At 36.9% G+C, this 10,863-nt stretch overlaps 2 protein-coding genes across 2 annotated transcripts; one reads left to right on the top strand and one right to left on the bottom strand.

The window, feature by feature from the left end:
- The first annotated feature begins 250 nt into the window (after positions 1–250).
- Positions 251–2,391, top strand: LOC126598540 (transcription factor bHLH91-like). Its single transcript, XM_050264913.1, has 3 exons — positions 251–1,339; positions 1,486–1,902; positions 2,095–2,391. The coding sequence occupies exons 1-3, from the start codon at positions 488–490 to the stop codon at positions 2,194–2,196; spliced, it is 1,371 nt and encodes a 456-aa protein (XP_050120870.1). The 5' UTR covers positions 251–487; the 3' UTR covers positions 2,197–2,391.
- Positions 2,392–5,844: 3,453 nt separating this feature from the next.
- LOC126602821 (uncharacterized) lies at positions 5,845–7,452 on the bottom strand. The gene is made up of 2 exons (XM_050269675.1): positions 7,120–7,452; positions 5,845–7,005 (listed from the first exon to the last, which is right to left on the bottom strand). The coding sequence occupies exons 1-2, from the start codon at positions 7,450–7,452 to the stop codon at positions 5,845–5,847; spliced, it is 1,494 nt and encodes a 497-aa protein (XP_050125632.1).
- Between the last annotated feature and the right edge of the window lie 3,411 nt (positions 7,453–10,863).

Here is a 10,863-nt window from a genome sequence, read left to right as displayed (position 1 = left end):
ATTAGGAAGAATGAGGCATTGGTAGTTTGCTCTTTCTGTTGCACTCGCATTTCAAATTCTTGTTCTTATAATAACTAGTACTACAAATTAGTATTTCTCTTTATTTATATATAAAAAGTTTATATTCGAAGTTTGTAGATCACAAGTTTGATATCAATTTATATTCACACTATTTAATATAAATATATAGCTTTATTAAAACAATTTGGTGGGGTAAAAAAAGAAAGAAAAAAAAGTTAGAGAGAAAGTGCAAAATGGGCAGGCAGAATCAAGAATTTCAGAGTAAGGAGATTGTGAATGGGCCCCACCGATGGGAATCTCAGTAACAAACTCCCAGCTCTGCTGCTGCTCTGGCAGATTGGAAAATCTCGGAGAAAGAGAGAGAGAGAGCAAATTAAAGATACAATTCTCTCTCACCTCCACAAATATTTGCAGTTTCAGTCCATAATAGGCTGAAGGCAAAGAGACGCAGAGTTTTGGTCCAAAAATGTATCAAGACACAGTAAGCTGCAACTTTGACCCAAACCCTCTTCCCCCACCGCCGCCGCCACAACAACCGCAAGTTCTGATGGAAGAGCTTTCTTTTCATCACCATCACCAAAATCATCATTCCTCCGTGGAGATGGAGCTCCAGAACGAACTTGGGTTCAATGTCGATAACCCATACAACACCACCACTGACCATGACACCAACATCAACAATTCCCATTTGGTGTCCTTTGAGCACCCAACAAATTGGGACAACAACATTCACGGAGTCCATGATCAGATACAGCAACAATTCCCAGATGGTACTACTTCTACTCCATACCCACAACCGCCTGACCTTCTCAACCTTTTCAGCTTACCCAGATGCTCTCCCTCCTCTCTTCTTCAAAACTCATCCATCACCTTCACAAACACGCTCCCAAAAACCTCGACCTCTTTTGGGTTCCTCGGAGACCTGCCCAGCGCGGTTGACACCCCACTGGGGACGGCTTCTTCCGTTCTCTATGACCCACTTTTGCATTTGAACCTGCCTCCACAGCCGCCAATGTTCAGGGAACTGCTTCAGTCTTTGCCACATGGGTACACCTTGCCTGGCTCCGGAAATGGGTCTTTGTTCAGTAGCGGTGGCGATGAGAGGGAAGGGAGCGGAGGAGGGATTTACCCAGATCATGGCACTATTAATGGGTCTATATTTGAGAATGGAGTGATGGAGTTCTCCAGAGAAATGGGTTCTATTGGAAGGGGAAGAAATCTCAAAGGGTCCAAACACCTTGCCATTGATCGCGGTCGGAGACAGCAGTTGAATGACAAGTTCTTTACCTTGAGGAGTTTGATTCCCAACCCCACTAAGGTATAATCATAAAATTCACAATTCCAAATCCCCTTCCAATTTTGATTTTAATGTGCCAGTTTTGTATTTAATTTTCCAATTTTTGCCTCTGCTTTTTTGGCTTGGTTAATTTAATCTTGCCTAACATTTGTTGCTTGGGATACAAGAATGATAGAGCGTCAATTGTGGGAGATGCGATTGGTTACATAAACGAGCTTCTGAGGACAGTGGACGAGCTCAAATTGTTGGTGGAGAAGAAAAGGTGTGGGACAGAGAGGAGCAAGAGGCACAAGACTGAACAAGATGGCGGTGCCGGAGATGAGAACTGTAATGCGAAGTCTGAGCCTCATGACCAGTCCTACAACAACGGCTCTCTGAGGAGCTCGTGGCTGCAAAGGAAATCCAAAGACACCGAGGTTGATATCCGCATTATCCATGATGAGGTTACCATCAAACTGGTGCAGAGGAAGAAGATCAACCTGTTGCTGTCTGTGTCCAGGCTTCTTGATGAGCTGCAGCTTGATCTTCATCATGTTGCTGGTGGCCACATTGGCAATTCCTACAGCTTCTTGTTCAATACCAAGGTTAGCTTTTTTCACTAGTCCGTCATTAGTCTCAATTTTTTCTCTTTTGATAAAACGATATTCTAAACTTGTCTAATATACGAGAAGGAGAAATCAAATTTGTGTGTAATGAGGCGAACACACTTGACCAACTATGTCCTAATTCACTTAGTTTCGTTTTAATTAATGGGGGGTTTGGTTTTAATTTTGCAGATGTATGAAGGGTCTTGCTTGTATGCAAGTGCTATTGCTGGCAAGTTCATTGAGGTTCTGGACAGACAATATTCAGCAGTTCCACCTACCAGCAGTTATTAGCAACGCATTTGATGGTCATTGGATTAACATTAAGTCTTCTAAATAGTATCATTTTCTTGTGTTGGTTTTACTATATGATTCTGAATACTTTAAATGCAATCCAATATATAAATAGTATCATTCCAATTCCTGTTGGAGATGATTTCTAAATTATATTAATTTCATATAAGCTATTTACTAGCTAGTTCAGTTGAATTACGATTGAAACTAATTTGATTACCAAATTCTCAATGTTTCAAACATATTATTTTGGTTTAAAGTTGAATGTAAACTTGATATTCATGCCTTGTTAGGTGTAGAGGATTGAATTGGAAAGAACAAATCATTATTAGTCTTTGAACAGATGCGAATGAATAATACATTACAAGGACGAATTTCTTACATGCTAACTCATAAAGTTGAAGCTCTATCATAAAACTAATTAGCAATGTGAGGAGTAGTCGAATTACTTATAAAATCACGCAATGTCCTTATTTTCTTCGATGTGGGATTGACACTCTCAAGATGCCACCTCAAGTGTGACAAATTTTCAAGCCTAACATGTGAACAACACAAATCGGTTGACGTGGGGCACGTGTGGCCGTTAGGCTTCACACGCGAGTCTACAACCTGCTATGATATGATAAAGAAAGTTGAGGTTCCATCATAATTCCAATTGGCAATAAGAAGAGTAGTTCAATTACCTATAAACATATGCAAGGTTCCTTCTTTTCTCAACATGAGATTGATACTCTCAACACAAACACAAACAATACACTACAAGCAACTAGTTTGATGCTATAGCAAATGTTACAAGTATCAACTGTTTACATACTAATGTATTTACTTGTACATAGTTTTCAGTAGTTACTTTTTTGGTCTAATTAATATGGTTCGTTTGGAAATATGCTTTTAAATTGGTTGAAGCGTTTTAGTTAAAGTGTTTTTGAATTCCAAAAGTACTTAGAGTGTTTCCTGAAAAAATCACCAGTTTTATGCTAAACAAATATTGCATGAAAAATATATTTTGTGTTATCAATGGAATCAAACTAGAAAAGCCTTCTAATCAAACATTTTAACAAAGTGTCTGATGTGCATTCAACTAAAATGACATTGCACAATTTAGACCGGCACACATTTGCATCTCCCCATCAGGGCACAAAAGATGAAAATGGAAGTATCATTGCATCAATTAAAAAAAAGTAAATTGTAGCGATGGTTTTTTAATTTTAATCTAATTAGGGCAATGGTCTTTTAACTAAAATTTTATTACCATTGATCTCTCAACTCATCAACACGTACACCAATGACCATTTTCGTCAACTCCGTTAGAACGTCTGTCAAAATGAGTCACTTGTCATACACATGAATCTAAATCAAGGGGCAAATATGAAAAATCAAATAAGAAAAATTGTATCAATGATCCCCTAACTTTAATCCAACTGGAGAAATGGTCCCTCAAATTTAACCCAATTAGAGCAATGGTCTCTCAACTTTAACCCAAGTGAGCAATGATCATTATAACATAACTCATTTTAATATAATTCTGATGGAATGAACGAAAAAGACCATAACTACACGTTTTGATGAGTTGAAAGGTCAATAATAATGCAAATTTAGTTGAGTAGCCAAGTTGATTAAAATTTAGAAACCATTGCTACAATATTGCCCCGCACTCATCTCTTTCCTCCTGATTTCTTCCTGCCTGGTTGTCGTCTTGTTTTCCAACTGAAAATCTTGTGCAACTTCTCCTCACCAAGCAACCACTGTGCTCCAGATCTTTCAAATTGAAATTCCTCTCCTTCAACCTTTGCATGTTGAATTTCACATCAACAGCATCTCGATCGGACTCAAGCTTTCCGACGGTAATTGGACGATTCCTCTAACGCCCGCCATCAAGGTTAGTCTGACACGATTCCTACCTTATTAACATATTGCATGTCAAAATCTGCTTCAAATTTGTGATTTAATATAGTTGGGCTTTAGAAAGTTTTTTCATGATTTTGTCTAATTCAATTTAACGATTAGAAATTTGGCCTTGGGGACTGCAATTTCATCTCCTCCAAACAAATAGATTATCTTTAAATCTGAATTTATAAAATTATGTTCGAATTTATTTTACATCTGATTCAGTTGGATTTAGGGATTGTGTTTTAGTGTTCCTTGGATTGAGTTGTGTATAAAGAAAAAGGAGTGATTTTTTTTGTTTTTTATCCTAAAGAGTTCGTCATGATCATAGACATGAGTCTAATATTATCAAGTAAGATGCCGAGTTCTCTTACATTTGTGAAACAAACTGATTAGATTGCCGGCGTTGCAACAACCCTGAGTACCGAGCTAGAAGTGAAGTGAGAGAGAGAAATGGTGCAGGGGGTAATTTGGGCGACGGCGGAGGACTTGACAAGAAACAGAGGACGCGTCCTCTCTCTGTATCGCCAGATACTCAGAAGCCTCAACTCGACGAGCTTGCCGCTGAATCTGGCCGCAAGGCTGGCCCAGAAAGCGGAGGCGCACGCAATCTTCATGTTGGCGGCGGAGGAGAGGTCCCTGCACAACATTGACGACCTCGTTGATGCTGCTGACTACTCTCTCTCCCTCTTGAGGAAGGGGGAATTACCCAAGTACATTCAATGAGTAAGTTTCTGTTTCTTGTGGATTTTCACCCGAATTGGAGCTTGACCCACTTGGGATTTGGTGTCCAATTGTTGAATTCAATTGGGTTTTTGGGGAATGGTTATCATTCGATGCATTTAATTAATAGAAGAAATTGATTGCTTTCTGCATTTTGTTAGAAGTTTTTATGTGCTTTCAGTGATTGATTTACTTATGTGATCTCAGTTAGTTTTAATAATGCAATTGTCCACGTTAAATGATATTTGGTTATTTGGAAGGTCGGTATTTCGGGTTTTAGTTTTGAAGTCGATCAATTAGTGAAATGTATTATGTTTTGTGGGGGGCTAAGGCAGGAGAAAAGAGAGGTTTTAGAGATTAGTAGATAAAATTAATTGATTACTTCTCAAACAGGGATAAAAATCTTTGCCCGTGCTGCAGACTGCAGCATGTGTATTTGGCATCTGATGCCGGTATCAGTATACAGAGTTAGGGTTGTACTAACATATCCAAAAAGCATCAAATTCTTCCCTGCATATGATTTATGGAAGTTGGAATCTTCCAAGTTCTATTTTCAAATGTTTGGTTTTGTATGTCTAGTTCTGGTTTTGTGTTTTTCTTGTGTGGTTTTTTCTGAATACCTTGGACTGGGAAGACTTGGAAAGAGATGACACAAAATCGAGCACAATGGCGTTCTAAGATTCATATAGCTGACCCCACTTAGTGGGATAAGGCTTTGTTGTTGTTGTTCTATCAAATGCTTATATTGTCACAGATTGTGAACAGCTCGACAGTCCACACCATTGTTTGAACTCTTTGGTGATCTCTAGCTATCAAACTCTACATTAATCATTTAATTTGATGTACTGATCATACTTGGAAAGCAGCACCTTTATGGTGATTTCGAACACCACTAGCTATAAATAGTGGGAGGATCGACCTATGTGTGTTTGTTACATATAGTTTAAGTTGCAAATTAACAAGTTTTATAATTGATTAACAAATGTGGTATAGCTGTAATTTTGACAGTATTAAATCATTAGAAAATGACATAAACCATCACATCCTTTCTTGCTTGATGTCATACTTGAAGTTGAAAGCGTTGATGCTACTATAAAAACCATCGTCCAAGTCATCAGTAACATGCACTTGATCGTTGTTACCAGTGTCACGACGGGAGTAGGAGAAGGGAACATCACATGAAGCCTTGGCGGCCAGCAGCCTCACCTTCACCACACTCATTGCCGGCACACCAACCATGCAAACAGTCTCCACTTGAGTTTCGGATGTCTCGGTTTCTCCCCACTGGACCGCCCCTTTAAACTCACCCGCTGAAATCTCAAACTTCATCGCTCCGTTGTCACCTCCTGTGATCTGTGGAATGCCATTGGCTTCAATGTTGGTTTTCGGCTTTATCGAATAAACTCTACTGATATCATTCCAACTGCAAATATTCGACTTATTGTAGAGCAACTTGAGTACTACGTTTGTGGTTTGTTGGGTGAAGTTGACGGCTTCTCCTGTGGCAATTACCGTGTCATTTTGGTAATTGTAGATCCGGGCATGGGCGAGGCGGTAACTGACATTGTAGATGGTCCTCGACTTAACAGGCTCTTCAACGTGGAGGTGTGAATACATGGAGAGATTAGAGACGTTGGCGCACATACCAGTAATATCAGTAATCCCGGATGTGTATCTCTTGCAGTACTTCTTGTTCCCTACGTTCATGAGAGCTATGGCTTTGTCATAAAGCTTGAACGCCCGATACAATGTGTCTTTGTAGTTTTTGACTCGGGTGGTCGGGTTAAACGCGTCCGGCCAGATCCACTCGTCTTTGGCGAGTCTCCAGTATCTTCCGAAGAAACTGTTTTTTATTTGCAAGGTTCCGTCGGGGTTTCTGAAGATCTCATTCGCCGCAATCGGATCACATGCGTCATGACCATCAAATTGGAGATACGGCCCATCTTCTTCGTCGCCTCTGTTGTGCATATCGTTGTCGTCGACCATATTGGCTGTGAGGTAGTTACCATCGTCTCCCTTGAACACCACATGTTTCGGCAATATCACCAGCGATTCCCAATTGACGACTGTGCACACAACGTGCGACTCTGCATTGTTAGGATCGTCTGCTGCGGTTGAGCCTCCATAAAGTACTAAGGCGTCGGAGCTGCTGTGTAACGTAGCGTAACATCCGAGATGGACATGCCGAAATTGGACCACCTGACTATCAATATCATCACAATTATTATTATTTTTATTATTATTATTATTGTTATTATTATTGTTATTATTATTATCATTATTATTATCATGGTCCTTGTCCACTGGATCTACGTAGACCGGCTCGAACAAGGTACATGAGGGTTTTGATTTGTCTTCCTCGGGTTCGTCAGCCCCTGCAACAATCAAAACCTCGTTATCGAACCTATGCGTTCCCGTCACGCTAACCCAATATTTATTGTTGTAACAACATCTAATGTGGACTAGTCCCTTATTCCCTCCATTCTTTGCCGTCTCCACTTCGTACTTTGCGTAATGGCTGCCGGCCTCCTCTTCGGAGAATTTGAGAAACCCGGCTGGTGCATTCTCCTCTCCATCATCTTTTAGGTAGCGCAAGAATTTTCTGTTGTGGTTTGATTTCACGACCACAAACCTTGGCAATGTCATTCGATCTGATTTATCTCCCCCTCTGTGTATATCTCAATAGATGGCTAGTTCGCAACATGTGTATATATATATATATATATATATATATATATATATATATATATATATATATATATATATATATATATATACACATATATATCTATAGGTTTTTTCACTAAAATTAATCACCATGAATATTGCACTCATCCCACACCGTGAATTTCAAGAGCTTGTTGCTTCATGCATGCATGGCATAGTACGTAGTGGTGTCCCTTATTGATCGACGCTTGTGTTGGGCCTTCTTGTATATATAGAGAAAATTTTGCACGAATGGTGAGGCTTCTTCCAGGTGGCTATCTCAAAGTCAAGCCTGAGATTTTTTGAAATTTTTATGCTGTTAAAATTATAGGCAAAGTCTGCTTCCCGTTGTTTGTTTCATTAAGAACTTCGTGCTCGTCCTCCCATGACAAAGTAGTGGCTGGAGGGTTTGGAGGAGTGTTGGAATTGGGAGGTAGTTTAGACTAGCAGGCTAGGCTATAGATACAACAATTTTTAGACATGAATTTAGACTTCCAAAGTAAGATCGGCTGGAGGTGGAAACGGGTTGAATTATTTCAATTTACAAAAGACTAAAAAAAACTTTTTATTCTATTTTGATATTTTTGTTGCAAAATATAAAGGAATGTATTTTTTATTTTATTTAATTAGGTATTTGATTTATTTTATTTTTTTAACAAACGATAGCGTTAGAGGGTTAAAAGGTTAAATGTTTGAGAGAGGGGGATCGAACCCGCACAAAAGGTTCATAAGTGTTATTGCTTTCCGCTACAGTGGTAAAGCGCCATCTACAATTAAGAATTTGATTTGATCTGGGTATAGGTTTCCTTGTCTTGTGGACAAAGGTTTGATTTGATTTATTTCCTGTTATTGATTTGGGTATTGCTACTTTGTAATCTTATAAAAACATCCTTATGAAGAAAAATAAAGTATTCAAGTTTGTGAGATTATTTAAGAATTCTAACTTTATCCTACATTCTTTATTTTCAACTTTTAAACTGTCACTTAATACTACGATTTAGTGGTATTCTTTTTCACTTATGAGTGATAGGTTTTATGTTAGATTCTTGCCAAAGGCGAATTTGAACCGTATTATTATGGTGGGCTGATTGTGAGACTTAGCCGACTCCTCTTCTCCTTAGTGTAGATATTGTTTATTCAAAAAAATAAAACTTTTTAAATCTAACTTAATTCTTTAAGTAAAATTCGAGTTTGTGGCATCAGCAAGTTAATTGTTTATACGATTGAGTTAATGAAATAGAAGAAAATGAGAAATGAAGAATGACCACAAGATGTAAGTGAGTCATAATAGATTGTTAAGGTAAAGTACGACTTTGTGCAAAGTAAAAGTGGTATAACTAAAGATTAGAAAATGATAAACATACGCCCTTTTTAATTTTTTTACACATGTATATTTAATTTGACGGTCGTTGTTTCTATTTGATTTTTCAATTTGACGACAAAAGTTGATAAACACATCTCTTTTTTTATTTTTTAATTTTTTTTTTAAATATTGATTTGTAGCTGCAAAAGTTTTGTTTTCGTATGTATCGATGTTTTCTAATTTTATTTTGTACCAAAATTTATATAAATTATTATTACACTTAAATATTTGAGTACTTTGTTCTCCGCACATATTTCTACCCATAATAGAGTGTGTAAGTTCGAATGGAATTTGATCAAACATTTTTTTACCATTTTATTAGAGCTATGTTTAATTACCTATAATATTGGTACATTTAAATTTTTGGTACATTTTGTTTCTTGGTACATTTACAATATAAACCTACCATAAGTTTAATTTTTTTTTTTATATAACTATACGTAAAAGTTTAACAGATTAATGAAGTTTTCTTATGAAAGTACTAATGACTTTTTTTAATGGAAGAAGTGACTATATACATATATATAGAACGGATCTGTGACACTATATTTTTTACACAAGATTTGATACAAATTTTAAACCATTACAATAGCTCACTTTTAATGGTTGGGATGTAATCTGACATGTCAATTGATTATTAATTTTATCAAACAATACATGTTGGAAATAAAAATTTGAACTTTCCAATTATAATTTCTCTCTTGCCTATATCATTAATTATATATTAAATATGTTTGATTCTCTCTTTTTTCCCTTTAATATGATCTGCTTGATCTCTTTCTTGTCTGTTTATAATTTTCTCTTTGTTTTTTGTCTCTTTGTCATCTCCGAATTTCTTGCAGTCTCATGTCCTTTGGAATTCTTTAAGAACTCGTTACTATTTGATTGTACAAGTCCACCTAATTTTGTTGTCTTTAATCACCAGCCGTCTCTGAGATTTCGAGGGCCATGTGCGAAATTTCTAAAAGGGCCCCTCCTTAAGATAGTTTAAAAAAAAGTAGAACAATGTATTGATATTTGAAAGCAATCACTTAAATCAAAATAAACTTTAGCACTCACTGATTGTAAGTTTACAAATGTCATTAATCATAAATAAAAAAGCTACAAACATAACCTTCAATAAATAATCAAAAGCAGTTCAATATTAAACAACCAAACATGGATAAAAACTTCAAAACTCTAACTTTATAATTTCACTTGAATATATGACATCATTCCATAATAAAGTTGAAAAACCATCGTTTTTTGGGGTGTTATTATTGACAATTAGAATATTTCATTGCACTCCAAATTTTTATATTGAGTAATGCTAGAGAGACTAAATTTATAGACACAATTTTGTAAATTAGACATATGAATTGATGATTAGATTATTACTTAAACGTTGATATATGTGCTCATTTTCTATTGGTGAAACATCATTTAGTTTAGTCTTCCTAACATTACCCTTTTATAATTAAAAAAGAAAAAAAAATTACTCTTATAAGGAATGCAATGAGATTTTAAAATGCTAACAAGATCCATTTTCTAAATATAGAACATTATTACATAATATTAGATGGCAAAATTTTGGGGACCCCTTCAAATTTGGGATCTTGTGCGACTGCACCTTTCGTCCCCCCCCCCAAATAAAAGCCCCCTCAGTTAATCACCATATGTGGTTGTTTTTAGTTTTCAGTTTCTAGAAACAAACTGTCACAGCCCGTCCCGGAGTATTATTTTTCGACGGCATGAAATTACAATTATACCCTTGAACCTTACAGTGTGTGATATGTTGGTTGCGGTTTCATTCTTAATTCTTCCTAAGTTTTGGAACACTTTGGACTTAAGTGTTTTGTTTTGGTTTGTTGGGGACAAACTAGGACCACATAACATACCCACGCACCACACCCGTGCATTCTCTCTCTCTCCTCCCTAACGGATTTTCCTGAAAATCCGTACAATTGTACGGACGAACTCGGAACCAACCATACACGCACGGATCGACG

The sequence above is a fragment of the Malus sylvestris genome, chromosome 2 (assembly GCF_916048215.2).
Source record: "Malus sylvestris chromosome 2, drMalSylv7.2, whole genome shotgun sequence".
In the NCBI taxonomy this organism is placed as follows: domain Eukaryota; kingdom Viridiplantae; phylum Streptophyta; class Magnoliopsida; order Rosales; family Rosaceae; genus Malus; species Malus sylvestris.
The sequence above is the reverse complement of the archived record's forward strand: the minus strand, read 5'-3'. Positions and strand labels throughout refer to the sequence as shown.

Excerpts from the sequence above, each read along its gene's own strand:
- LOC126602821 (XM_050269675.1), bottom strand. The coding sequence starts at position 7,452 with ATGACATTGCCAAGGTTTGTGGTCGTGAAATCAAACCACAACAGAAAA. Across the intron at positions 7,006-7,119 it reads CCTTGTTCGAGCCGGTCTAC|GTGGTCCAATTTCGGCATGT; the intron begins GTAGATCCAGTG and ends ATTGATAGTCAG.
- LOC126598540 (XM_050264913.1), top strand. The coding sequence starts at position 488 with ATGTATCAAGACACAGTAAGCTGCAACTTTGACCCAAACCCTCTTCCC. Across the intron at positions 1,340-1,485 it reads TGATTCCCAACCCCACTAAG|AATGATAGAGCGTCAATTGT; the intron begins GTATAATCATAA and ends TTGGGATACAAG. Across the intron at positions 1,903-2,094 it reads GCTTCTTGTTCAATACCAAG|ATGTATGAAGGGTCTTGCTT; the intron begins GTTAGCTTTTTT and ends TTAATTTTGCAG.